A 27037-nucleotide genomic window follows, 5' to 3' on the forward strand; every position below is an offset into this window, starting at 1 on the left:
AATCTTCAGGCAAGCTTTGGTTAGCTTACAAACACGTGCCTAGTGCCGACCGCGGCCAGAAGAGGACGTCAGATTACCCCTAGAACTGGAGTTACAGTTGTGAAGTGACCTTTGGTGTCTGAGACTAGAATCTGGGTCCTCTGGAAGAGCAATGCTCTTAACCACTGAGCCATTTCTCCAGCCCTGCACCTAGCTTCTTAGGTGAGTGCTGGAGGTCTGGCCTCATGTAGTGATATGGTGTCGTGCCCCCCCATCTCCCCCAGTCCGCCCCCCACCCCCGGTCTGTGCAGCTGCAAGTTTCCTGTCTTTACAGAGGTGGTTGGAGACTAATAAAAAATGTTGACCGAAGAAGGCACCTGCTTTGTCAATCTGAACCACATGGTGGCAGAGTGAGGATGAGCATCATCTGCCTCGAGGAGCCGCTCTCCGGAAGGCTGTAGGGCTTTGGGATCTAGCAGTGCTGTCTCGCACGAGGCTAATTGCCACACAGTGTACAGAGAGGCCACTCTTCCTAGCGCCTCGCTCTGCCTTAGGTCTCTGTGTGGGTTTTCCACCCGACAGGGCACAGTTTCTCCTGCACGGCCCCTTTGTACATGATGGAGCAGCCACAGGCACACAACCAATAGGGGTGCCACCAACAAGCTGGGCAGTGGTCAAGAGGCTGGAGCAGACTCCAAGGGGCCTTGTGCCTGAGCACACATGAGACGCAACTGTGTAGGCAGTCTAGGAATAACCGGAGACGCTCCAAAGACTGCACCAGAATTCCTGAATGAGCAGCCAGGACAGAGCTGCTCAGGATGAAGTGCTAATGTCCCTGTGATCTCATCTGCGCCCTGCTGCTGAGATCGCCTGCGCACAGTGGAGCCCTATAGTCATTCTACAAGACTAGCACAGACCGCTGTCACCATGGCACGAGTCAGAGGTGGGCAAGCTGACTATGGCCGCAGTGCCCTGAGAGACCCAACCTCAGAGCACACAGGGCCTGCCGTGCTGGGGCAGTCCGGGACAGAACTGAAGAAAGACGCAGTGTCTGAGACCCACAGTAAGAAAGCTGTCTTTACAGCGTTGAAGTTTCCTCCTTAATTCCAAAGGGAATCTTTGATTTTATTAATAAGAACATGAAAGGCGGGTTGGTGGCAACCTCCCAGCTGCTGGCTGCTCGCACTTGAAGCAGTGGTACCAGTGACTTCACAGGAAGTATGTCTGTATGCAGGCATGTTGGTGGCCGGCCTGGAAGCTGGCCGTCCTCCATCTAGCCAAGTTTGGGGGATTCTCCTTTAAAAGCAACAGCCTCTCTTCTGGCTCTGGGACATCGTAGAGACGCGATGCTTGGGCTGGCCACAGCCGTCTGGAATCTGTGTGGCTTCCTTCAAAGCAAGAGCCAAATGCCTCTGAAGACAGATTGGAAGGAAGAAAGGAGTCCTTGAGGCCGCTGGCAAGCTGCTGAGCTAGCCAGTCCTGAAGCCTTGGCTTCCGTCTCTTTGGCTTAGAAACACACTTGCACGTTTACTATTTCCATGTGTAGGATACACCTTAAAAGTTTCAGTGCAATACAGAGTGTGAGGTATAAGAAGCAAGCATCATGGTTTAAGTCATTTCCAGTTGGGGTTTGATAGTGACATTTTCCATCTCTTTATAAAGAATCCCCAGGGAGAAGCTGGGTGTTGGTGGCACACACTTAACTCCAGCCCTCAGGAGGCAGAGGCAGGTGGATCTCTGTGAATTTGAGGCTATCCAGAGCTATACAGTAAGATTCTATTTCAACAAACAAACAAGGAAACGCACACAGTTCAGCCACGCCTCCACCCGCCTTATCTGCAAAGCTGTTTCCGCTAATAAAACCGCTGCTCAGGAACAGACCTTTAAAAATAAACAAATCTGGAGAATATGCAATATTGTCTGGACCTCATCTGCTCTTTCCTGGACGTGTCTCCCCATTGCCGGAAATCCTGCCTTCTCCATGTTGCGTAAGCTTTTGCTTGCGGTGGTGCCGGTTCCCTCTGCTTAGTCTTCCCTTCCCCTCACCCTCTCAGCTGCTCTGCACTGCACACTCCTGGCTGCCATGCTGAGTCAGGCTCCAGGTTTTCCTTGTGACACCTGTACTGTGGCAGGTGGTTTAGCATGTGCTCTGATGTCAGACCAGCCTGGAGGCTTGAATTACTTAGGGCAGATTACTTCACTTACCTCTACCCTTGTCTCTTTTGTTTTGTTTTGTTTTGTTTTCCAAGACAGAATTTTACTACATAGTTCTGCTAGTGCTGGAACTCACTCTGTAGACCAGGCTGGCCTCCAACCCAGAGATCCACCTGCCTCTGCTTCCCGGAGGCTGGATCTGGTATAGGAGGTCCCTTCTCTTTGTGTGTTGCTTTCATTGGTTGAATAAAGAGACTACCTTGGCCTTTTGATAGGGCAGCCCTTAGGTGGGTGGAGTAGACAGAACAGAATGCTGGGAAGAAGGGAAGTGTGGCAGATGCCATGCTTCTCCTGCCCAAGATGGACGCTGGTTAGACTCATGCCAGTAAGCTACAGTCAAGTGGCGATACACATTAATGGAGATGGGTTAGACAAATATGTAAGAGTTAGTCAATAAGAGGTTAGAACTAATGGGCCAGGCAGTGTTTAAATGAATACAATTTGTGTGGGTATAAGCTGGCCGGGCAGCACCGTTCCTCCATACTATAGGGATCAAAGGTGCACACCACTGTACCGTCTCATAGCCCCATCTTTATGAGGGAGGGGGATGATCACTTGACTCTCACAGGATTGTTTTAAGACTGTGTATCCAAAGCACGAAGTGCGCCACAGATGGGAAATTTGGATGCTTATATTTACTTCTTGTCACATTCACAACCCCACTATTTAATATTTGTTTATGTGCATGTGTGTGTGCCTACTTGAGTTTACCCGTACCATGTGTGCAGATGCCTATGTAGGCCATAGAGGGTCAGATCTCCTGGAACTGGAGTTACAGATGGTAGTGAGCCGCCTGATGTGATGTGGGTGCTGGGAACCAAACCTGAGTCCTCTGCAAGAGCATCACATCCTCTTAGCTGCCGAACCACCTGCCCACCCCATTCCATTTTTATCCTCATTTTCTTCTTCCTCGTAATGGGCATTGGACCCAGGACTCAGCCATGTTAGACAACAGTCTGGCTTTGAGCTTGTAATCAGCTTTTCTGGTGTCTGGGATTAGAAGCCAGTGCCTCATTTGCTTATAGCTTGCTTTTTGGTGGACTATGATTAAATGATTTGTTTTTAGTTCATTCTTGTTTTTCTTTTACTCTGTAAGCCATCTTTACTGAGGTATAAAATATATTCAGAATGCACTGATAGATTCAGTATGCAAACACATGCATATAAGCATAATCCAAATCAAGATCCAAGACAGGTCCGCCACCCTGAGCCCCCACATGCCTTTTGTCCTTCCAGTCAGTTTCCATACCCAGCCCTGGCCAGAGTCAGCCACTGCTCAGCATTCCATCATTATCAATCAGTTTCGTCTCGTCCTAGCATTTCATAACTACGATCACAAACTAGATTCTCCCCGTGTCTGCAGTCTTAACTTTCCTGTGTTGCTTCTTATATAAATACCCCACTTCCTTCTTGTTTTCGAGTATTATTCCACCATTCAGACCTACCTCAGCTTCCCCACTGATAACTGTTGATAGATACCTGGGTTATTTTCAGTATGGGACTATCATTAGCAAAGCCTCTGTCAGGACTTCATTCTCCAATTACTTTCTAAGACACTACTACACTGATTTCCTGAGTGGTCACATTGCGGGGTTCCAGACACCCACATACTCACTTTGTAATAGCTACGTAGTGGCATCTCCCCATGCTGATGCTTTTGATCTTATTGGCCATATGCATTTTATTTATTTATTTATTTATTTATTTTTGTAGAGTGGTTATTAAAACCTCCCGACTTTTAAAATTTGAACCAGTTGTTGAGTTGTAGAAGTTTTGGTTTGGTTTGGTTTGGGTTGGGTTTGGGTTTTTTGAGACAGAGTTTCTCTGTGTAGCCCTAACTGTCCTGGCCCCAAGCTTAGAGATATGCCTGCCTCTGCCTCCCATGTACTGTTTGGTTTTGGTTTTTTGTAAAAGTTATTTTAAGAAATATTTTATTTCTCTTTGTGTATGTGGGGGTGGGTGTGTGCACGTTAGTTCAGTGTCCAGAGGCCAGCAGAGGAGTCTCAGGCAGTTGCGAGCTCCCACGTGGGTGCTGGGAATCGAACTGCTCTCTGGAAGGGTGCCTGGCACTGCTGAACCAGCTCTGTAGCCCCTGGGCTGTAAAAGTCCTTCGTTCTATTTTTTAAATTAATTTATCTCTTTCATATGTGTGCACCACGTGCATGTGAGAACCTTCCAAGTGCAGAAGAGAGCATCAGATTCCATGCAACTGGTGTTCCATAGTGTTGCGAGCCACCACGAGGGTGCTGGGACCAAACCCTGGTCCTCTACAGAGAAGCATGTTCTCTTCACCTCGGAGCCAAATCTGTCCAGATACAAGTCTCACTTAGACTTTCATTTGTTTTTGAGACAGGGTTTCACTATTTAGCCCTGACTGGCCCGAAGCTCACTCTGTACACCAGGCTGGTCTGGGATACACCTGTCTCTGCCTCCCAAGTGCACCACGGTGCCCAGTTTTGGGAATTTGTTAGTTGTGCGTGGTGCTGAGACCCGAACCCAAGGCTTTGTACATGCTGGACCACTGTGGAGCCACACCCCAGCCATTTGTCTTCAGATACCTGTTTGACCTGTGTTCCTGCCCGGTCTTCACCTGTGTGTCAGTTCACGCACCCAGCCCGGTCTTCACCTGTGTGTCAGTTCAGGCACCCGGCCCGGTCTTCATCTGTGTGTCAGTTCACGCACCCCACCCGGTCTTCACCTGTGTGTCAGTTCACGCCCACTCAAGCGCAGTCGGTTTCTCTCGTGTGTTTCTGTATCCTATTGAGTTGTCACTGCCGCCCCTGCTTCTGTGTGCCGCCACGGATGTCCCACTGTCTCTTGACCTTCTGGTTCCCCTTCCCTGAGCGCCAGACAAGAGGCTGAAACAGTCCCGGGGCCGCTGTCCTGTGTACCACCCCCCATCATGTCTGTTTCCTAGATCTTGTCCAGTTTCTGGATGGGTTTGACAGGCACCCTGAGTCTGTCTCTGTGTCCTGGCACACGGACACTACACAGATGTCCACCACGTAGGCTGTCTTGCTGGGGATAGTCCACGGGGCCCCTGGAGAGCACCTGCCATGTCCCTTCGTTTATCTCGCCAGCCTGTTTCCTCGGGCGGTCATCAGGTCTTCATATCTCAGCAACAGGCCATGCAGAATGAACTTGTCTACTGTGTGGGGAAACTGAGGTCTAGAGAATAAAAGGTCATCTGAGTCGGCAGAGCTGAGCCAGCAGAACTAGACTTCCTCGCCGGGATCTTCCCGTGGTCCTGAGCAGCAGAGCAGGGAAGGCGGCTAACACGTCTGCATCGCTCCCAGGGCCTCTGCTATCCGTGCGTCATGGCCTCCCGTTGCATGCTTGTAAATAAACAGTCAGATGAGTACATGCCAACTTCTTTAGTGCTTAATTCACGTGGCTTTTGCCTGTGCATGCGACTGGGTGTCTGTCAGCGTGCGTGCGTGCGTGCGTGCGTGCGTGCGTGTGTGCGTGTGTGTTGACATAGGAATGAGACTGGCCCCTTGACTGGCTCATATACTCAGAGTCTGTCATTCAGTCCTTTCTGTTTGTTTGAATTTTCATTAACCCCCGATAGAGAGGGTCTCTGGTCCTGATGCAGGTCAGTGGATCCCTGCAGCCACCTATACTCCATGTCCTGCGCACACGCACACCAGAGCTGCTGCCTTCCTCACCCCTCCCTTTCTGCAGCTGGGCTGCTCGCTGTCACCCTCTCCCCAGGGTCCTGGCCCTAGCTGAAGTAGGCAACAGAGTGGCAAGTGACAGCAACTAGAAGCGATGGCCTTGCTGTCTGTCATCCCCGCCAGGAGCCACCACTTCCCACTTCAGTGGCACCCATGGGTCCTAAGGAGGGCTCGCCTTGCTCTCCTCAGCTGGCAAGCAAGGACTAGCCTCTCAGATCTCAGGGTCTGACCTGCCTTTGATTGACATGTGCCTGAAGAGAAAACAGCATCCTGTTTCTCATCTCTCATTCTCAGAAAAGCCTCGCAACCCTGCCCTTCCACATAGACAGACATGACAGGCAGGGACCCTGCCCTTCCAGCATAGACAGACATGACAGGCAGGGACCCTGCCCTTCCAGCATAGACAGACATGACAGGCAGGGTCACAGCTCCAGGCCTCGTGTCCTTGGAGGCAGGTCACTCCCCGAATTTCTTCACTACTCTCATCTCCAGATTCAAGACCTCCCTACCATCCGCTTTGGCATCAGATTCCCAGACACGGGTCCTGGCTTCACTGCCAGCTGTGACCTTGAACAAATTCTGTGAACTTCCCTTTCCTTATTGGGTAAATGAGGCTAACAGCAGTTCCTCCCTCGTCAACGAGACTGAGCCCGGTGCCCAGCGTATAATAAGGGTTTGATCCATATTAGCCATTATTAATAGCATTGTTAGTGCCATTAGCATTCTGTCAGTGTAAGCTGCAGCAGAGCCGCTCTGCCCTTCTCTTCATTTTCCAGCTCACAAAGAAACAACACTTTCCTCCAGCGGAAGGGCTCAGCTTCTCCCTAACAGCAAAGCCCTTGCAAAGAGCACTGGCTGCCCAGGGAGCCAGGAAAGTGAAGTGCCTTGTTCTGCTCTCACCTGCCTCAAAGTGGGTCCCAGGTTTCACCTGATCTGGTACTGGCCAGCACTTCTACCATGTTCTGCATGCATACACAGTCTACGCATCTGGGCACATCTGGGATGGGTGGGTACTCCCCAAGGTCTCACCTGCACTTTAGGGGTGGTGCAGGACAGCAGCAGCTGCTGAAGCTCCCTCCACACCACCTCATTCGTTCCCTGGTCATGTCCCTGTCTCCAGGAGGGACTGGCGGCAGCAGTCCTGAGCCTCGGCCCTGAAGCAGCAGACGGCAGCCCTCCCTGCTCAGGCTGCTGCCCTTGGCCTTTCCCCTGTCACTCAGGCTCCCACCAGCCGAGAGATTAGCATTCAGACGAGGGCGGGAAGGTAGCAGGGTTATGGGCTCCTGTCCTCCGCGGAGACTGGCTTAGAAAGCAAAGTCTGTCACAGCCTCCTGCACACAGAGGCCCTTGATGGGTGTTCTCGCCCGTCCCCCACCTGTCCTCTGCCTCTTCTCGTTTGTCCATCACCCGGCTGTGGTGTATTGGGAGAGATTAAAGGGAAGACCGTCGGGGCGAGGAGGGGAATTTCCATCAGGGACTCACAGACGGCGACACTCGCTAGTGTTCTAAGCAGTGCCCACCTCACCCTCACAGCAATTAACTCTGTCTTAAGCGGAAGCCCAGAGACAGCCGCAGCCTTCTCAAGGGCACAGAGAAAGGAGGTGGCTCTAGCCCTTTTGCTCTTAGGTTCCTGTTGTTACCCCATCAGAGGCAGCACCCCACCCCAGCAGGCAGCACCCCAAACCAGCAACCGGCACCCCATACCAGCAACCAGCACCACACACCAGCAGCCAGCACCCCACACCAGTAGCCAGCACCACATACCAGCGGCCAGCACCCCAAACCAGCAGCCAGCACCACATACCAGTGGTCAGCACCCCAAACCAGCAACCGGCACCCCATACCAGCGGCCAACACCCCAAACCAGCAACCAGCACCCCCAGCGGCCAGCACCACACACCAGCAGCCAGCACCCCATGCCAGCAATGGGCACCCCACACCAGCAGCCAGCACCCCACGCCAGCAGCCAGCACCCCACGCCAGCAGCCAGCACCCCACGCCAGCAGCTACTCATTTCTTGATCTCAGCTCTGTTTCCTCCGTTGTCCTTAACTTTCTGTCTACCACACACATGAATATTCCTGTTCCTATTTCCAAACAGCAGCTATTGCTAAGGAAATGGGAAAGGGAAGGAGTCAGCCTCTGTGAGAACAATGTCATGGCCAGGAATTAATTGACACCCCTCATACTTTAAAGACGCTCCCTTGACCTGAGTGATGGGAGTTAGTGAGCTCAGGGAGGGCATCTGTGAGGTTGGCACCTCCTGGGGAGGAGCTCCAGGTGAGGAAGGGCACCTGGGCAGTGGGTGTCTCCTGTGGAGGGCACCTGGGCAGTGGGTGTCCCCTGTGGCGGGCACCTGGGCAGTGGGCGTCCCCTGTGGCGGAGCTTCAGATGAGGGAGGGCACCTCGGCAGTAAGAGCCTTCCATAGAGGAGTTCCAGATGAGGGAAGGACTTTGTGCAGCAGGAGCTACAAATGTGCAGATTGCACAGAGAACCCAGGGTGGGAGAGGCCCTGGGAAGAAGCCGAGCGTGGGCAGGGTGTGCGGGGAAGGTGTAAACACAGTCTGCTCCCACCAAAGCCAGCCTGCTCCCTGGGGGAGAGGGCCCCTCCCTCCCAACCCACATGGCTCCCCAGCTGCCAGGGCCCAGGGAGTCACATCCCCCCCGCCGCCAACAAGCCCCCTCCCCTCCCATCCCATCCTTGTCCTTCATCTGGAACCAGTCGCCGAGGAGGTTCCCAGAGCAGTGCCGCAAAGAGGTGCTGTCCTGTTGGAAGTGGGTCTGGGCTGGGAGCCAGCCCTGGGACTGCTATACGACCTTGGCCTGGCAATTTCTTGGATCGTTGGAAGGAGGCGGGCAACTCGGAAATGGCAGAGACCAGAAACAAGGATGAAGTGACAGGAACATGGTGACTAGATTAGAGAATGATGGCAAAGCTGGGATCAGAGAACACAGACGGGTCCCCAGGAACAGTGCCCTCTGGCCATCAGCCCGACAGTCCTGCCACTATGATGACTCACGCCTCCCAGGAGAAAAATGGCTTGACAGGAGCTGAGACAGTTGGCCACGGATCGGGTGGACACTCCAGCAGGTTCTTTCCCCTAGTGTGACCCCACACACACACACCTCGGTGCCCTGTGGAGAGCCAGCTCCCACAGTATTACCTGTATACAAACCCAAGCCAAGCTCCCTGCAGTACCAGCAGCCTCTCCCGGTAGGTAGCTCCCCACAACGGTGGGTCCCTCAGCTGTGGCATCTCTCACCCCTTTCCTCCCTCCGGGGAAGTGAAGCAGCACGGGGATCCTGCTGTCTAGGGGACTGTCTTCTGCCTCCCGAAAGTCAGGGGCAGAAACTGCGCAGGCAGAGGCATAACTGCTGGGCCAGCAGCAGGGAGCTGCACAGGGAAGACAGACGCATGGGGGGTGTCTTCTGAAGATGAATGGCTCCCAGACAGTCAGGAGCAGCTGCCCCTGCTCCCACAGGGTGAGCCTGGTTCTGGGAGCAGGAGCGGAAATGGGCTTTTATCTCTGCTCTGGACCGCACAGGACAGTAAGGAAAGAAATGGCAGAGCAGCAGGGGGCAAGGGAGGTTGTGGTTGCCACTGAGTTACTGAGAAGTCAGAGTGATAAAAACAGGTGCCACGCTTTCCCCTTCCCACAAGCCGCTGCCCATTTGGAGCGCACACAGGCACGCGCGCACACACACTCACAAACACAGAGCACATTCAGCACACAAGCTGGTGTTTGCTCCCGGCCAGCTTCAGGCAGACATGCCGCAGATCCAGCTGGCCTGTTTTACCTATAATTTCAGGAGAGCAGCCAATGGCAGGGTGAGTTCTAGGGACTGAAAAGAGGCAGATGTCACAGGAATGAGCATCTGCTGCAAAGTGTCCAGGCCCAGCCCGAGACTCCAGGGGTTTAGCAGAACAGCTCCTGAGCTGACAGGTGGCCAGGCCAATAGAACCCCCTTTGCCGAGCGGCTGCAAAGTCAAGAAGGTCGTGAGCTTCAATCCCCCACCTAACACCGTTGTGGTGGCAAGGGGCTTCTCCCTGTGTCTTCTTGTGCGTGTACCATGGATATCAGGACTGCTGCCTGGGTTATGTCAGGATCGGATTAGAGACTGAATCGGGGAGCCCTCGATGACTAAGCCCAGGCTATCCTTTATCCTTCCCTTGTTTCTCAAAGCTTCTTTCTCTCTGCTTGCAACCAACTCTTGCCTGAGATGCGGGGCTTCCCTGCCATTAGCCTGGGGGAGCCTGGAAAGTCCCTCTCTCTGCCTTCTCCAGCTTGGCAGTTCCTCCAACCAGGAACTCGGGAGCACAAGCATCCATGTTCTTCCTGCCAGCGCCAGCCTTGCTTGCGAGCCCTATAGTCACGGCCTGTCTAGCAGCAGACTTGGGGGTTGGGGAGAAAAGCCTACCTTCTCCTTGACTACTTCTCCTGTTATCCCTCCTGACGCTGCCTCCGGCCCCACAACATCCTCCTGGGATAGGGGGCGAAGCAGGAGTCCAGCTAGAAGGGAAAGTCAAAACAGTTCACAGCTCAGAGGTGATATGTGTCTTTCAGGGTGGCCCGTCCCAGTCCCAGGCCACTACCTCTCTCTTAAAGGTCAGCAGCACCGCCCTTAGGATGTAGCTCAGCCAACACCTCACCCCCAAGCCTAGAAAACACGGTCAGGACCACACTCATTCTCTTCAAACCAGCCCTTGCCCTGTGGCCTGAAGCATAAACAGTCAGCACAAGACAAAGCCACCCTCACTCAACCTCCAGCAGTGACCGCTACAGACTGCCCCCGTGCCCCCCCCGTGGCCCCGCCCTCTGCCCTCCAGGGCCCCTGCCTTTACCTGTCTGGGCCGGTGGGTCACAGTCCCCAGAGCTGAGCTGCCTGAAGAAGCGAAGGCCTACCTCACAGGTTCTTTCTCCCTGAACAGAGGAAGCACTGGAGTCAGAAGACGGAATTGAACTTGTGTTTAGGGCTCTCCTCTCCCTCCTGCTTCCCCTGTGCCTCCCCAGCCAGTCCTGTGGCAGCCTCCATCAGCAACTGGTTCCTCGCTGACAGACAGCGTTTCCAGGTAACTGGGTGCCAAGGAATTAAGAGGTAACCAGACTAGGCTTGGCTAGACAGTTCCTAGATTTGGTCTCTTCTCTCTGTGCAGGGGGTCTAGGCCCATTTTTTATAGGCTAGACAGCTATTTGGAATCAGATGGTCCCCCATTCAAATCTCCTCAGCCATTACCGAGTGATTATAAACAACCACGCCCTACGAAGCCTAAGGTTATTGAGAGTTACTGTGCGAGAAAAGTCTGGGAGCCAGGGGTGGTAACGCACGCCTTTAGTCTCAGCACTTAGGGACAGAGGCAGGCGGGTCTCTGAGGGTTTGAAGCGAGCCTGGTCTACATGACAAGTTTCAGGGCACCATAGTAAAACCCTGTCTCAAAACACTCTGATGGAAAAGAAAAGAAAGGAAGAAAAGAGAAAGGAAGGTCTAGGGAAGCACAGAGCACCCATTGGCTATGTATCCCAGGAGTAGCACCCCAGGAGTATATGCACCCCAGGAGTATAAGCACCCCAGGAGTAGCACCCCAGGATAGCACCCCAGGATAGCACCCCAGGAGTATATTCACCCTAGGAGTAGCACCCCAGGAGAAGCACCTCAGGAATACTGCTAGCAGTTAAGTTCCACGGTGCTTCCTAGCAACCTTGCAACCACTGTCAACAACGCCAGCTTTAGGGGTCACAGTACATATTTACCCTTCCACACTGACTGAGAACAAGTTGGCAAGGACACCCTCCTTCCAGTGGGCCCTGAATCCCAAAGCTCCTGAAGATATTTTTTGCCCTCTTTTTTTTCACTAAGGATAAGAGATGATTTCAAGATGGCTCCCATGCTGGGGAGTCCATGGGTAGGCACATAATGTCTTACACATAGGTACTAAATAGATACTGCTTTACTTTTTTAGTGTTTCAAGGGGCATAGAGGCCCCTTATTATCCAAAAGACTTTGATAAGCCAGTGAAGGAAAAGTCTAGAAAAATACACCACTTTGCCCCCCACCCCACAAAGGCCACATGGCTTCAACCTAGGGAAGAGTTAACTTTCTGGCCACTGGAGACAGCGTCCTGCCCGCAGGGGCTACCCAGCCAATGGCACTCAGTGCTGATGATGTCATGCTCCTCCTGTGCCTTCTATTGGGGACTGGACAGCGAATCCTGCTGGAGGTTCAGGCAACTGAGCAGCTGAGCCCGGTCGGTGGCAGAGAAAGGAGGAGGAGGGAGGGCCAAGGACAAGAGAGCAAATCAGCCCCCAGCGGCTCCTGCCTCCTCCCTCTGTTCCCTGCTCCTTCAACAGAAGGTTCCCCTGGGAACCTGTCCTACACTCTCATCATTGCAGAAGCAAATCAACACAGCCTTGGTCCAGTAGAGGGGGGCATGGACTCCCTCTCTCACTTAACCTGCCCACAGGGAGTGACTGTGGTGAGGGCTAGAACACACACACGCACACACTCACTAACACACCACACATACACACTACACACACACACCACACACTTACACACCACACACACACTCACACCCCACACACACTCACACACCCCACACACTCACACACCAAACACACACACTCACACACCACACACACACTCACACACCACACGCGCACACACCCCACACACTCACACACACCACACACACGCTCACTCACATCACACACTCACACACAACACTCACACACATCACACACACGCTCACTCACATCACACACTCACACACCACACACACTCACACACCACATACACACACACTACACACACACACCACACTTACACACCACACACACACTCACACACCACACACACACTCACACACCCCACACACTCACACACCAAACACACACACTCACACACCACACGCGCACACACCCCACACACTCACACACACCACACACACGCTCACTCACATCACACACTCACACACAACACTCACACACATCACACACACGCTCACTCACATCACACACTCACACACCAATACACACTCACACACACACTCACACACCACACACACGCTCACTCACATCACACACTCACACACCACACTCACACCACACACACACTCACTCACATACCACACACACTCACACACCACATACTCACATAACACACTCCCTACACACACACTCACACCACACACTCACACACCACACACACACACACACATCAATAGTTTCCTTGGCACCACTTCCCCCACCCCTGACTCTCCTTCACCTGCCCGAAGACTGAAGGTTTGTGTCCGAGCTGCTGCCCACAACTGTCCCATCCTCTCTGCTGGGCTCTCTGGAAGGGAAGAGCAGGCAAGAGAACCTGTAGGCAGCGCTCAGCTTCTGTCCCACCCCTGGTCACAGACTAGCCGCCCCGGACTAATGGGCCGCCTACTCCCACCCAGCACCACCTTCTCCCAGTGGCCCTTTCAAGGTGTCCTTCAAATCCCCCCCAGACCAGCTAGGGGTCCAGGCGGCTACTGCTCCCCTCAATTTATCTGTACCCCCCTGGAAGTTCCTCCCACCCACAACCCCGATGTGCAGCCCCATCAGTCTCTCACGGTTCCACCCGGTTGTTGAATCTGCGGCGCCACAGCATGGCCAAGCTGAGCAGGAAGAGGGTGGTGCACATGGCTCAGCTGCCCCATCCCCCCCTGAAGACCAACTCCACCGGAAGAAGGCCACAGGTGAGGGGCCACAATGGCCCCCGGCCACCTCTCCCAAGCCACCCTCTGTGTTTCCTGAAGTTCCTGGGGATGGATTAGGAGGTTCAAGCTGATTAGTGGAGTCAGCAGAACTGACCTGGTGAAGGGAGATTAAACTCACTGGGCCCAAGATCTCCCCTCTAGTGGCAGAGTAAACCAACCTCCTTCAAGGTATACTGAGTGGCTCTAAGTGCCTGTCCAGAATGTTCTCCCCAGAGCATTTGATACTGTCTGGGCTTCAGTGCAATCAAGTTAAGTGAGTTACTTCCGTACAGCGTTAGAAGCACCTGCACAGCATTGGGGACATTGCAAGCATCAAGGAGCACTTCAAAGAGGATCTGGGGCCTGGCCCAGTGACAAGGACCTGTAAGCCACTGGGAAGGGGCGGGATCTCAAGTTCAAAGCCTGGCTGAGCGAAAGAGGGAGTTGGAGGCCAGCCTGAAAACCTAACGGGAGTATCTCAAAGAGACTCAGTGGTAGATAGAGGGCTTTCCTGCATCCTAAGGTCCTGAGTTCAATCTCCAGTACAGGCAAGAAAGAGAGCGAGCGCGGGAAGTGTATGAAGCTGCAGGTGCTACAGAAGGCTGGGCCCTCAGCCGGCTCTGCTTGGCTGCTGACAAGAAGCCTGCCAGACTCCTCGGTGACAGGCTGTGCGGCAGAAGGGAAGCAGAATGGCCAGACAGGCCACAAGAGCAGAGCCTGCCTGTGAACCTGGCTCGCTTGCTCCCTCTGCCAGCCCTCTGAACTTTCCTCATTACTCCCCTTTCAGGGAGAGGCAGAGTTGAGGCGCGCACTCCCAGATGTGAACTATAAATTCTATCTTATATAACTATCTTATATAATTTAGATATAAATTATAGGCTTATCAATTATGTGTGAGACTGCTGTACCGATATATCCCTAGGTTATGAGGGATGACGATGGGAGGAGAAGATGGAAATCAATAGAAATATTCTTTCCACGTCCCACCCGCCAGGACCTCCTGGGCAGCTGCTTGGGTCTCAAGAACTAGAGGGGAGTCGGCAGGGCAGGGCGGGGACATGCACTGAGTGATGTCGGGACCTGACCGCACACTGCCCTCCATCCCTTCTAAGACCTTTGTTTCCGTCCCTTACCATGGGAGGTAATGCGTCCTGCCCGGGTGCCCCATCAGGTACCCCAACACTGAGCTCCAGGGAGGGCCCTACTGGGCCTGTAAAGGTACTTGGTGACCATCAGGACTGAACCCTGAACCTTAAAGTCTGATTTTATCTTTCAGATATTTAAATTTTTGTTATTATTATTGTGTGTGTGCACGAGAGGAGGGGGGAGAGGTAAGTGCAGATGGAGGTCAGAGGGTAACTTGCAGGAGGCATTTCCTTTCCCATGTGGGTCCCGGGGATGGAACTCACATCATCAAGGCTTTGGGAGCCAGCAAGAACTTTTAAAGGCCTTAAATCAACAGAAACCAAAGCTGAAGAGGAGAGCCACCTCCTGGGCAACAGGGCTCCTGTCTTCCTTACTCCTAAGCAGGGTGAGGGCTAACAGGGAGCCCTGGGGAGAACCAGAGCCACCTCAGTCATCTGTATCAACCTTTGTGGTCTCAGGGTTTCCGCTGTCCATGCCCAGGCCTGAACACCTCTGGCAGGGTGACGTTTCTGGGTCCCTCAAGACAGGGCAATCCTCCACTCTGTCCTAATCTCGCCCCTCCATGAATAGTCTGTGATGATGGATTTGCCTAATGGTTTCCAAATGGAATCTTTGATGGTGCCAGATGTCTCCATTGTCCTGAGCCTTATGAGTTCTGACTGCCCAGCTCCTCTCTGTCACTTCTGACTGCCACTGCCGCATGAAGCCTCAACGAAGGCCAGGGCCAGAGTTAAGGACAGTGTCTTGGAACTTCCCTCCTGCTTGCTGGCATGGGGTTGGCGTTGGTGGGGAAGAAAAGGGGTCACAGGCCCTTGGTTTCCCAGACTGGGCTTGCGTTCAAGTTCAGAGAACCAGCAGGAATGGCAGATGAGAAGGAAGACCGCCTATTCATAGCCCTAAACCTGCCAGAACTTGGGGTCCCCAGGTCTGAGAATAGTGCCTTGGGCCCAGTCTTAGGCTCAAGAGCAGTGGGACTACAGGGGAAGCCCAGGTTTGTCTGCAAGTTCGTGTCCTCTCCAGCAGGCGACGGGAAGCAGTGCCTGGGTGTGTTTGACTTTGAGTCAGTTCCCTACCGCGTGAAGGGTACGCACACACACAGGTCCAGACACCGCGCATCGGGAGTCTGATCCCTGCGCCCCCAGCCCCGCACCAGTCCGGGGGCGCACTTCGGCGCAGCCCGCGCTGCCCATTCCGCGTGACGCCCCTAGTCCTCCCAGCCCCTTCTGCACATTGGCCACACCTACCTCTCTCAGCGAGGACCGCGGTGGCCTTGCTGGCGGGTGGGTGGGCAGGCGGGCAGACGCCAGCCGCGACGCCCCCATCCCGCCCAGCCTTCACCTTGCCAGAATTGGCTCCGCGACACAGGACTGGGGATTTGGAACGGATTCATTTTTTTAAAACATTTTTTCCCCAGCAGACCACATCCCCGCCCCCAGCTCGCAGTCCCCCGCCCCCCGCACATATACCCTGCACACACGCGCGCGCGCGCACACACACACACACACACACACACACACACACACGCACACACACGCGCGCACACACCCGACGCGCACAGACACACACGCTCGCTCCCTCCCTCCGGCGCTCTACTCCGAGCCCTCCCGCCCGCCTCGCATTCACCGGCCTCGGCTCTGGCTCCTCGCTCCCGCCGCCTAGCGAAGCCGCGCAGGGCTCGGAGCTGCTCATGGAGAAAGTGCCGGGCGACATGGAGAGAGAGCGCAGGGAGCGGAGCGAGGAGCTGTCCGAGGCGGAGAGGAAGGCGGTGCAGGCTACGTGGGCCCGGCTGTATGCCAACTGCGAGGACGTGGGGGTGGCCATCCTGGTGAGGTAGGTGTCGCTCCCGGCTTGGCGGGGCCCAGGACAGGGAGGGTGACAACGGCTGCCGGCAGAGGCGGGCTCGGCCCTCTGCGAGCTCCGGCGCCACCTCCCCAGCGATTGGGGACAGGTCATGGTGGTGGGGGCGCCTTGGGGCGATGGAAACCCTAGCTGATTCCTTCCTGACCCGGGTCTTTGGGCTCACGAGGAACTGGACGCGGGAGGGCACTTGGTTCCTCTGACCTCAGAACTCACCCATCCCAGTCGGTCTTCCTCATGAGTGACCCTAGCAACCCAACTGAGATGTACAGCCATCTGACCAGCCCCTCAAAGGGAACGGTAGGGACTCCCCATTTTAGAGACGACTCCCCGTTTTAGAGACAGGCAGAGAAACTGAGGTTTAGCCAGGAAAGGGTTTCAAGAGGATACAGAACGCCCTGTCCAGCTCTGCCGTTTGGAAGAGCGCAGCAGTGAGCAGGGGACTAGAGGTCAAGAGGCCCAGCTGCCCAGTTGCCCCTCCCGGGCCTCAAAAGTGAGGCCAGTGAGAGCTGCAGGTGAGGCAGGTGGGTGAAGCCAGTAGGCTTTAGGATGCAATCCTGGCTGAGTTTGTTAGGGATTTTGGGGGGGGGGTTGGCTTTCAGGAGACAGGGCCCCACTCTGGACTCTCCAGCCAGGTAGGTATACAGAAGCACAGTGTCTGTCCCCAGGATCCCTGAAGACCCCCACCCTAAGTGATGCTGTATTTACACACCTGCACGGCTAATATCCCCCAACCCCACAAGCTAGACACTGACTAGTTACAAATCACACCTGGACTATTCCCACACACGCTGGACCCAGGGGTACAGGCAGAACAGGGGCACCCACTCTTGGCAGGGGGAGACTGTAAAGCCTAGGGCAGAACAGGGCAGCCTTTTGTGAAGACAGGGTGACTCCTGGGATGGACGGGCCACTGCCGCGGTTGACTACTTTCCTGTCCTGGCCCCTTCCCGGCTGGCTCTTCTCCCCTTCTGCCTGCCTCTGCCTCCTCCAAGCCTGGGACTTACCCAACTCCCCGCTGAGATGCCTGGATTCCAACTCAGAAGTAGATTTTGGAGGAAAAGAGCAGAAGAGTTTTAGAGAAGTGGGGGAGAGTTCCCGAGGAAGAGGAAGGGACGGCTGTTTCAGAGCTCACTGCCCTGGGTGGCGGGAACCAAGGAGGGCCACTGGGATCCCAAAGCCGCAGACAGATTGGCAGTGTGGGCACCCACACACAAGCACACAGCGGGGAGTGGAGCCTCAGATGCGCCAGCCCGCATTCCCGGAGAGCTGCTCTCAGCCCTTGTGCTGCACCCCTAGGCCCACAGAGCACATGTAGGCACCAAGGGGAAACAAGGCAAAGCCCGAAGGACCTGGAGATGTCAGTGAGTTGCTCCCCTAGGAATGGGGCAGGAGAGGGCACAGAAGAACAGGATCTGAGAGCAGGTTTCATTCTGTACCCTGGGAGCCCTTTTGTCCTCGGTTTGCCCCCTGACACCCAGGGACCAGGCCTGGCTGGGGAAGGTACTTGATGATAGACTCAGTACTCAGAGGCCCACAGTGACCCTGAGAAGACTGGAGATGGGGAACAGATCTGTTTTGCAGAGCTTTCCAACAACCACACCTCACCTAACTCCAAAGCCAGTCGGACAACCCTGGGCCAACACTGGATCAGCCACTCCCCATGACTCTAGATGCCACTCTACGGCTATCTGCCCTAGGCCTGGCCAATAGAGGGGGCAAGGCCAAGACCCCTAGCTTCTCATAGCTTCACGGGACCCATCCATAGATCTCGCTCACAAACTCATGTTCTGACAAGCCCCAAATGTTCATCCACGGGACCAGGCCCTCTGACCACCCCTCCCCGTTTCTGTCCCTACCGCCCACTCTGCCTGCAGGGTAGGGGGCAAGGAGGAGGCTGGTTACTAGCAGAAGGGAGTTCCTGGTGGTGGGATATAGGAGGAGCTTGTTAGCTGCCTTAGGGTCTGAGGTAGACCCCATGTTTCCAGTCCTTGTGAGAGAGGAACCCGAGGAAGGAACACCACCCTCCCTCCTGGTTGTAACGCTGACACCTTCCCCCTCATACACAGACAAGCCTATTTCAGGCTCTTGGAAGCCCAGATGCCTCTGGGAGCTGAGAAACTCCCCAAGACTGGCTGCTGAGGCTTCTCCCTGGCAGCTCAAGCCAGCCAGGGAGGGGTGGGAGGAAACACAGGCTGGAGGGAAAGCCAGGATGACAGCAGAGCCCAGGGCCCCTACTCCCTAGGAAGGTCCTCCCTCGGGGCCACACACGGTGATGCTGTGTTGAGGCAGGAGACCTGCGCTCAGGACCCATTCCTGGCCTGCAGTCCATGGCCAGCAGCGTTGAAGTCTGGTTCATTCTGTTGCTGCCTCTTGGGCATCCTTGGGGACCAGCCAGTTCCTGATCCATACGCTGAGGGGCAAAGCAGCTCTTGGATAGTAAATGCTCAATGAGTGCCCCCTGGGTCGTCCTGCTTGGGGAGAGGAAAGAGTTTCTAGCCTGCGGCAACTAAATACTGTAGAGATGCCTTGCAGATCGCAGCACACCATACCCCCCCATTAATTTTTGTTGTTGTTGTTTAGTTGTTTGCAATTGTGAAAACCAAAAAGCCTGAGATGCTTATTTTGTGTAGGGGTGGGAGCATGTTTGTATGCCATGTGGAAATCAGAAGACAGCTGGCCAGAGCCAGTTCTCTCCTTTCACCTTGTTGAGGGAGTATCTCTCTTGTTTCTGCCACTGTGTCCTAGGGACCCTGTCTCACTGCCTAGGAGTGCTAGGTTTACCCGTGTGCCGTGGCACCCTGCCTTTTGGTTTTCTGGGAACCAAGCTTGGTTGCCAGGCTTGTGCAGTGAGTAATTTGACCCACTGGCTTGTCTCCCTGGCCACCGAGGCATCTTTCCTCATGTGTCCCTCATTAAAAGCTTCCAGAGAAATCCTGTGTATTTTCAGGCCCGCTGCCACCTCGGTCCACATCCGGGTACCTCTGAAGAAGCCAACTGTGGAACTTTTCTCGAATTCTTACAGACAGGAGGAGGGAGTCACAAAGTGTTTGTCCAAGGTCACACTCAGCATCCAAGCAGGTCCCTCGCCTTCCCCACATGGACAGTGCCCTGGCCACCCAGTCAGAACCTTCCTGCCAAAAGCGGCTGTAGCCCCAGAAGGGCTTGCCGGCCAGATGTTCTGTGTCTGTCTCCCTCACATCAGACTCTCAGGCCTGAGCCACAAGCTGCGAGCTTCCTCTGATGCCTCAGACAGACAGACAGACAGACAGAGGGTGGTGTCACCCAACAACACAGGTCAGGATACTTTACACACTTTCTGAGGAATCATTAAAGATGTAGTTTCTCATTGAGTCCCAGGTAGGGGGCCCATAGGATCAGAGCACTTGTGAGACCCTGCCTCCACTTATGGTGACTTATGGTGTGGGGTCTGGTCCGACAGACTCAAAGGGTAGCAGAGAAAACTACCCGGTGGCACCGATGGCTATGGCAGGAAGGCCACACTGGGTGGCCAGAGAGGGGCAGGTCTGGCATGCGGGATGTGTCAGGAATCCCATTTCACGGAAAGGAAGGCTGGCCAATTACCACTGTGCAGTTGTTGAACTGGGATCGAGGACTCTGAGCAGCGACGGTGAAGACCTGGCGCTGGGGGAGCGGATGGGCACAGTTGATAAGAAGTCTGGGGCATCTGACTTGGGTGTAAAATAGGGAGCCGATGACTGGTTTTGAGTATGGGAATGATGTAATGTACGACATCTGGGGGGTTAAACCCATTTAGATAAACCACAGCAGGAGACGGCCAGTGTTAGGATGGCCCAAATTCTGCTTTGGGGGATTTTGGAGGGGTGTGGTTGTCCATGCCTTTAATCTCATCATTTGAGAGGCAGAGACAGGCTATGCCCATGAGTTCAAGATCTCACAGATAATCACAAACCATACCACAAAGGCAAAATCAGTTGTTTAAATTAGTCAGTATTTGCTGCGGGGCATCAAGGAGAAAGCGACTGAGCTGGGAGAGAAGGGTGTCTCTCCTCAGTTCTCCACTGGCTGAGTGAGCCCAGTTAGGTCACTCTGGCCTCACTTTGTTCACAAGGAGGGTGCCCCCTCTCTTCTAAGGATGCCCGTGGGCACTGTGGACACCTTGTCAACCCTTGTCAGCGACAAGCCATTTCCTTTATCCTCGGCCCCCACAGTGTAGGAACGCTGACACCCATTTTATGGATGAGGAACCCGACGCTTAGAGAAGATCAATAACGGGCGCTCACCTAGGAAGCACCAGGCCCAGGATTCGATCCCCAGCACTGAGAGAAAACTTACATAAGAAGCTGGGTATGGGCGTATGGGCGGGAAGCATGGCAGTGCGTGCCTGTAACCCCAGCACTCAGGAGATAAAAGCAGCAGGAATGTTGCGAGTTTCAAAGCCACCCTGGCCTACCCAGAGATCCAGATCAACCAAGGATGCTTGGCTCAAGCTTGGCTCAGAAAAGACAAGGAAGATGCAAAGGAGGTTACAGTGGCTCGTACTTGGGAGGCTGAGGCAGAATTGTTTGAGCCCAGGAGTTCAGGGTCATCCTGGGCAGCATGATGAGTCTTTAATTAAAAACTAAAATGATTGCTGGGTGGTGGTGGCACACGCCTTTAATTCTAGCACTCAGGAGGCAGAGGTGGGAAGATCTCTTTCAGTGCCAGGCCAGCCTGTTCTATAGAGTGAGTTCCAGGACGGCCAGGGCTACCCAGAGAAACCGTGTCTCAAAAACCAACCAGCCAAAGGGGGGGGGGGGACAACCTCAAACAACTGTCCCAGAATCTCTCTCAGTGACCAGAGCAGGCCTCAGTGGGGTGTAGGCTCAGAGAGCACTCAAGAAGCAAAGCAGACGGTGGCCTGGCACAAGAGGCTGCCAGCCTAAACAGGTCCAGCAGGTGGTCCCGGCAGGACCTGGCCAGAGGGAGAGCCTGAGACTGAAGACAGCTCTGTATGAAAGTGAAAACCCTTCTCGGTACGGGAGCATGCCTGCTTCTCCAACCCTACCTCCATCTTGGCCATTCCAGCAGGATTTAGAAGAAGCCCCCCCCCCCCCCGCTTCAGCGCTCACCCCCTTCCTCCTGCCAGGTTCTTTGTGAACTTCCCATCAGCCAAGCAGTACTTCAGCCAGTTTAGACACATGGAGGACCCCTTGGAGATGGAGAGGAGTCCCCAGCTGCGGAAGCACGCCTGCCGGGTCATGGGGGCCCTCAACACTGTCGTGGAGAACCTGCATGACCCCGAGAAGGTGTCCTCTGTGCTCGCCCTGGTGGGCAAGGCCCACGCCCTCAAGCACAAGGTGGAGCCTGTGTACTTCAAGGTATGTCCTTGCATTTACTCTTGTCCACAGCCTGCAGGCCATTGGGCTACAGCTCCCTGCAGCCTGTGCCTCTGGGAGGGCTCCCTGAATAGCAGAGGTGGCCACAGTGCTGCCAGCCTGCTCCCTGGAGAGGCTGGGGCAGCAGGAAAGAAAGCCGGCTCCAGCCAAGTCCTTGTCTTTAGAACATGGGCTGTGAGTCTGTGTCCGCCACACAGGCCAATACGGGCTATCAGGGATCCTGGGGATGGCGGGAGGCAGGGTGCCCAGGCGTTTACTCCTCCTTCCCTCCTTTGCCCCCAGATTCTCTCTAAGGTCATTCTGGAGGTGATCGCCGAGGAGTTTGCCAATGACTTCCCTCCTGAGACGCAGAAAGCCTGGGCCAAGCTGCGTGGTCTCATCTACAGCCATGTGACCGCTGCCTACAAGGAAGTGGGCTGGGTACAGCAGGTCCCCAACACCACCACGTGAGGAGGGGGTGAGGGTGGGCTGGGCAGTCTCCCTGCTATGTCCTGTCTCGTCCCCTAGGCTTCCCGTCTCTCCTGGGACCAGGGACTGACTGCTGGGGCATGCAGGCACAGGAGTCCTCTGCAGTTAATGGCAGGCACATCACAAAGGGCCTGCGTGGCACTGTCCTTCTGACTTCAGGCCCGCTTCTGCTCAGTCCCTGCTCTTGGCTGAACAGAGTTGAGAACTCCAAGTAGATTTGTCTGGGCAGTGCTTCTCCACGTCTGAAGCAGGGATGGCTCAGGTCACCCAAGGCTATGACTGTCTCCTGGTGGGGGCGTTGGCTCCTCAGACTCAGAGCAGCATGGTCCAGCCCCACCCCTTCCTCTGTACCAATCCTTTAGGCCTGTTCCTCATCTCATGATCACCCGAGGGTGCTTCCATACAACTCTCTGCCCCAACAGAGCTGGAGCCAGGAGGGTCACGAGGACACATACACATGCCCAGGCCCACAAGGGATCTCCATGGGTGTCACTCACATGGACAAAACTAGGAGATGTTTACTTCCAGTCTGACTAGAGGACAGCACCCACTTCTAGGCTCCAACAGGGCGGGCGGGCGGACTCAGTGACTCCCGCTGGCTGGGAGCGCAGCGAGGGCTGGCCTTCCGATGTGGTGATGTGGCGGCTGGGAACACTCAGGCCCCCCAGACCCCCGGGAGGCAGCTGACTCTGGGAGCCAAATGGAAGGACACAGCCAGGGCTGAGTAGGAAGGAGAGGAGCGGAGGCGGGAACAGGAACCAGGGGTCAGCCAGCGGCTTGGGACGCGTGTTGTAGACAAACATTCCCAGCAGTTTCCCATGGAAAAGGCACTGTCTCCTCAGGCCCTTCCAAGGCCCCCGTGCCACCTCCTGTTTACGGGCCTCCCCACCCGACTCTGCAGAGGAGGTCCCTAAGGGCGGGGAGAGGCCAGGCCTGTTGCCCTTCCTGCCACGGACCAACCAGTCAAGTTGTGCCTCCCCCACCATCAGCAGCTCCCCAGGAGAGCACAGTGGAGTTCTCAGGAATTGCTAGTTGCAGCCAGGTCAAGTCCAGATGTATACAGCTGGACCTGGCCCGCCCTAGACTCTGGAATAAATGAGAGGTGAAAAGAGGTTTACCTGCCAAAGAAGGGCATCGGCCAAGCTTGGAAAACTAGGGTTCCCTCCAGCTGCCACTGAGAGAGACCAGGGAGGAGACTGTGGGAGGGGAGGCAGTAGAGGGGTTCGCTCTCCCCCCCCCAACTCTCCTCCCCAGGCAGGCTCTGCTGCCCAAGATGAGTTTGTTTACAGCCATGACACAAGACTTCCTGCTTTTGGAGAAAAGAGCTTTTCACAGGGCCTAGAGGGACGGTGGGGAGGACTGGCCAGCGAACTCCAGTGAATCAGAAACACATGGCTGGAGTCTTTCTGCTCCTGCCCCAGCTGGACCCCAGGGACTCAGTGCTAGCCAAACCTCAAACATCATCTTGCCCCTCTTTGGTCCTAGTGGGCTGACTGGGAGTGGGTGATGCAGGGGCCGGACAGCCCAGGGGCTAGCTACCTCAGCTGGACCTGAGCACCTATACTGGTCTTCCCCGCCTGCCCCAATGTGGAATTGCCCCCTGGTGTCCCTTGACCGCCTCTGTCCCCATCTCTGGTCTCCTGGGGTCTTAGGCATGGGCCAGGGCCTGCAGGTCCCAACCCATTCCCGGACCTCCCTCGCCTCACAGGGTGGAGTGGAGTTTTAGGGCTGACTTCTAGAAGCCCAACTTCTCTTATCAGGGAAACACACTGAGCCAGACACCACTGTTTATTGAACTGTCTCTGCCTCCGGGTGTGTAGCTCTGTGTGGGTGGAGGGGCACTGGGGCAGGAGGATGTGGCGGCCAGGGAGCTAAAAGGAGTTTCACGGGCGGAGACACTAGTGGAAGCCAGGGAGCCCTCCGCTAAGACAAGCAGCACACATCCCGTTTCCAAAGGAACAGAAATGTTTGGTAATCAACAGGTCAGACGCTGGCCACACGCCCTGCACCTCCTGACAGGTCCAGGTCTCTCCTCTCCTGGGCTACCAGACCAGCTTGAGGTAGCACCATAGGATGGAGATAATGGGGGATTGTGCAATCATGTCGGGTCTGTCATGATTCCGGGTCCCCCCTCCTAGTGCCCTAGGTGTCCCATTCGGCCTTCCCTCACTGACCCCTATAACCTGTCCCCTTCATCTGTCTCCTCCACAGCCCACCGACCACGCTGCCCTCTTCGGGGCCATAGGACCCCTTCCAGCCCCCCTCTCCCTGGCAGCACTTTGGGCAGAAGGCTGAATTCTGAAGACACTCCTTGACCTTCCATTTCTGGGTGCCAAGGAGGCTGGAGGAATCCCGACTCAACTTCCCGAAAGGAGGCCTTCCTCATGGCCCTGGTCCCCCCAGGCTGCTGGGAGGTGGGGCTAGCTACCTTGATGCTGAACCTAGCAGTGGGGACCCTCCTGCCTCCCCAGCAGGGGGTGCACCCGTCTTAGCTTTTCTACTTCCTGTTAGAGAGAGACCTAGCAAGCGGCCGGTGGGAAGTCAGGACAAGCCCCGTGAGTCACTTCAGAAAGGCACTAGCCCCACTTCGTTCTGCCCACCAGCATGCAGGCTCACCTCAGCATCTAGAGTATCACGCACACATGTCTACCACATATACAGATATATTCTATATACGATCTATATATAAATATATAAATATATATAAATACATATCTATCATGTGTAGCTGCAGGCCCAGAAGCCTCAGTCTTGCCCAGCTATGGGAGGCCGGGGGGAGTCCCCATCATGTGCCTGGGCAGCCCTCCAGCGAGCATGGAGAAACAGCGCAAGAGGGTGGGGCCGAGAAGTGGAGTTGGGGTGCCTCAGCTTGCCCCCATAGCTCAGTGCTCTACATTCCTGCCCCTCTACAAACAAGAAAGAAAGGAAAGATCTAGTTTGCCCAGTGTAGTGGCACACACCTGTAATCCCAGCAGGAGCCTGGGAGGCCAAGAGCACCATTGCAATTGCAAGTTCGAGGTCAGGTGGTCCCTACCCCGTCTCCACGGTGGTAAGCAGACTAGCCAGGGCTACACAAGCAGACCCTGTCTCAAACAAAATAAAAAATAAGATCTGGCTCCCTTCACCTTCCTAAGGGTTTGGCTGACTGGCTTGCCCTAGGAAGGACAGAGACCAGGGCGCACCAAGAGCTCAGAAGATCCCACTGGGGCGGCAGCCAGTGTTTGTATCCTGTGTACGCGTGTGTGGAGGGGTGAGGGACAGCCTCAGTAAGGAGCCTCACCTGCTCACTTCAGACAGCAGCCAGGCCACAGGACCAGGGACTCCGTCCGCAGTGGAGACCCAAGGCCTTTCCTGCCCTCCTCCAGCTCCAGGCCACCAGGCCACCCTGCCCACCTAGTCTCCTTAATGTTGCTGGGGACTCCGTGTGTACTCCCTGGTCCATGTGTTCTCTCCTGGAGGATGTCCTGCTGCTGTGGCTGCCGTGCCTGCATCCCCTCCTGTCCCATCCTCACGCAGCCTCCCTGTAACCGCCTGTCTTTTTGTAGTTTCTGATGTTTGTAACCAGCTGTGTCATTAAACAGGTCCGTTCTTCCGTTCTTCCTGAATCTGGCCTCTGTTCTTTCCCGCCCCGGAACCCTGCCTTCACCGCGCTCTTCCCCCGGTCAGCTGGTTCTAGATAAGACCGTTTTCACTGGAAGCAGCTCCCCTGGGCTGGCCCTAGCTGCTCCAGAAGCGCTCTGTGTTTCGGGACTGAAGATCACTCGGCGGCTAAGCAAGAAATCAAAAAATGAAGGAGGGGATGGGTCTGTCTTATTCAAAAAGTCAGAGAAGCGGGACCTACCTGGTGGTTTTACAGCTGCTTGGCAGCTACTCAGAAGGTTGAGGCCTGGGGGTGGGGGTGGGGATCACAAGTTTAAAGCCAGCATAGGTAACTAGCTACCTTAGTAAGATCTTGTCTCAAAATAAAAAAATAAAGAAGGCTAGGGACACAGCTCAGTGAAAGAGAAAGGCCTGGCATTCATTCACCATTCACCAGGCTCCAGGCTTAATCTCCAGCACCGCCACTGGGGGATTAAAAAAAAAAGTCAGTGCCTTTTGGGTTTTCTCCTGGAAATCTAACAAGGGCAGGGTCATTGTGGAGCAAAGGGTACAATGTCAGAGGTGGGCTTGATGACACACTCCAGTCACCACCACCACCACCACCACCCCTGGCATTCAGCAGGCTGACATAGGATGATTACAAGTTGGAGGACAGCCTGGGGAAGAGGGGGAGGGGAGAGGATGGGGGAGTCGCGTTTAGATGTCCATGCAGAAAGAGCCTTATTTGTATGCACGAGTCAGTTACATCGCCAAAGATTAAACCTTGACCTTCTTCTAGGCCTACACACCGGACATTCCATACTCAATGCTGAATGCCAGTCCTGAGGCTCCGGGGGTCAGGGGTCAGTCCTTGGGTACCGCCAAAAGGGAGCCTGCTGGAATCCGCCTTGAGCTCTAGGTCTAGAACCTCTTCCCAAGCGCTGCTGGGCCAGGCCTGTCCATCCCCCCATGGCCATGGTCACAACAGCAGCATCAAGTCCCCGAGGAGGGATCAAGGAGGTCACTGCATGGA

General features: G+C 55.0%; 2 protein-coding genes across 4 annotated transcripts; one reads left to right on the forward strand and one right to left on the reverse strand.

Annotated features, from left to right (window-relative positions):
• Nucleotides 1-1083: 1083 nt before the first annotated feature.
• LOC125411673 (uncharacterized) lies at nucleotides 1084-16494 on the reverse strand. 3 transcript variants are annotated; one of them, XM_087909744.1, is made up of 6 exons: nucleotides 16364-16494; nucleotides 15985-16107; nucleotides 13135-13203; nucleotides 10715-10793; nucleotides 10291-10382; nucleotides 1084-1391 (listed from the first exon to the last, which is right to left on the reverse strand). In XM_087909744.1, exons 2-6 carry the CDS (start codon nucleotides 16060-16062, stop codon nucleotides 1278-1280), a joined length of 432 nt encoding a protein of 143 aa, XP_087765870.1. In that variant the 5' UTR covers nucleotides 16063-16107; nucleotides 16364-16494; the 3' UTR covers nucleotides 1084-1277. The 3 variants fall into 3 exon arrangements, 2 of the variants coding, with proteins under 2 accessions (XP_087765870.1, XP_087765871.1); XR_015738711.1 differs by lacking the exons at nucleotides 15985-16107; nucleotides 16364-16494 and adding an exon at nucleotides 13469-15976; XM_087909745.1 differs by lacking the exon at nucleotides 13135-13203.
• On the forward strand, nucleotides 16428-26030 carry Cygb (cytoglobin). Its single transcript, XM_087909743.1, has 4 exons — nucleotides 16428-16570; nucleotides 21708-21939; nucleotides 22240-22403; nucleotides 24637-26030. Exons 1-4 carry the CDS (start codon nucleotides 16428-16430, stop codon nucleotides 24668-24670), a joined length of 573 nt encoding a protein of 190 aa, XP_087765869.1. The 3' UTR covers nucleotides 24671-26030.
• The last annotated feature ends 1007 nt before the right edge of the window (nucleotides 26031-27037 follow it).

Source organism: Myodes glareolus, chromosome 9 (genome assembly GCF_982192425.1).
Source record: "Myodes glareolus chromosome 9, mMyoGla1.1, whole genome shotgun sequence".
In the NCBI taxonomy this organism is placed as follows: Eukaryota; Metazoa; Chordata; class Mammalia; order Rodentia; family Cricetidae; genus Myodes; species Myodes glareolus.

Bases quoted from the DNA above. Each gene is read 5' to 3' on its own strand.
- Cygb (XM_087909743.1), top strand. From the start codon at position 16,428: ATGGAGAAAGTGCCGGGCGACATGGAGAGAGAGCGCAGGGAGCGGAGC. The intron at 16,571-21,707 runs GTAGGTGTCGCT...TCCTCCTGCCAG, and splicing joins GGGGTGGCCATCCTGGTGAG to GTTCTTTGTGAACTTCCCAT. The intron at 21,940-22,239 runs GTATGTCCTTGC...CTTTGCCCCCAG, and splicing joins TGGAGCCTGTGTACTTCAAG to ATTCTCTCTAAGGTCATTCT.
- LOC125411673 (XM_087909744.1), bottom strand. From the start codon at position 16,062: ATGGGGGCGTCGCGGCTGGCGTCTGCCCGCCTGCCCACCCACCCGCCA. The intron at 13,204-15,984 runs GTAGGTGTGGCC...CTTCCCTTCCAG, and splicing joins CGCGGTCCTCGCTGAGAGAG to AGAGCCCAGCAGAGAGGATG. The intron at 1,392-10,290 runs GTAGGCTTTTCT...ATCTGTCTTCAG, and splicing joins GAGAAGTAGTCAAGGAGAAG to AGGCATTTGGCTCTTGCTTT.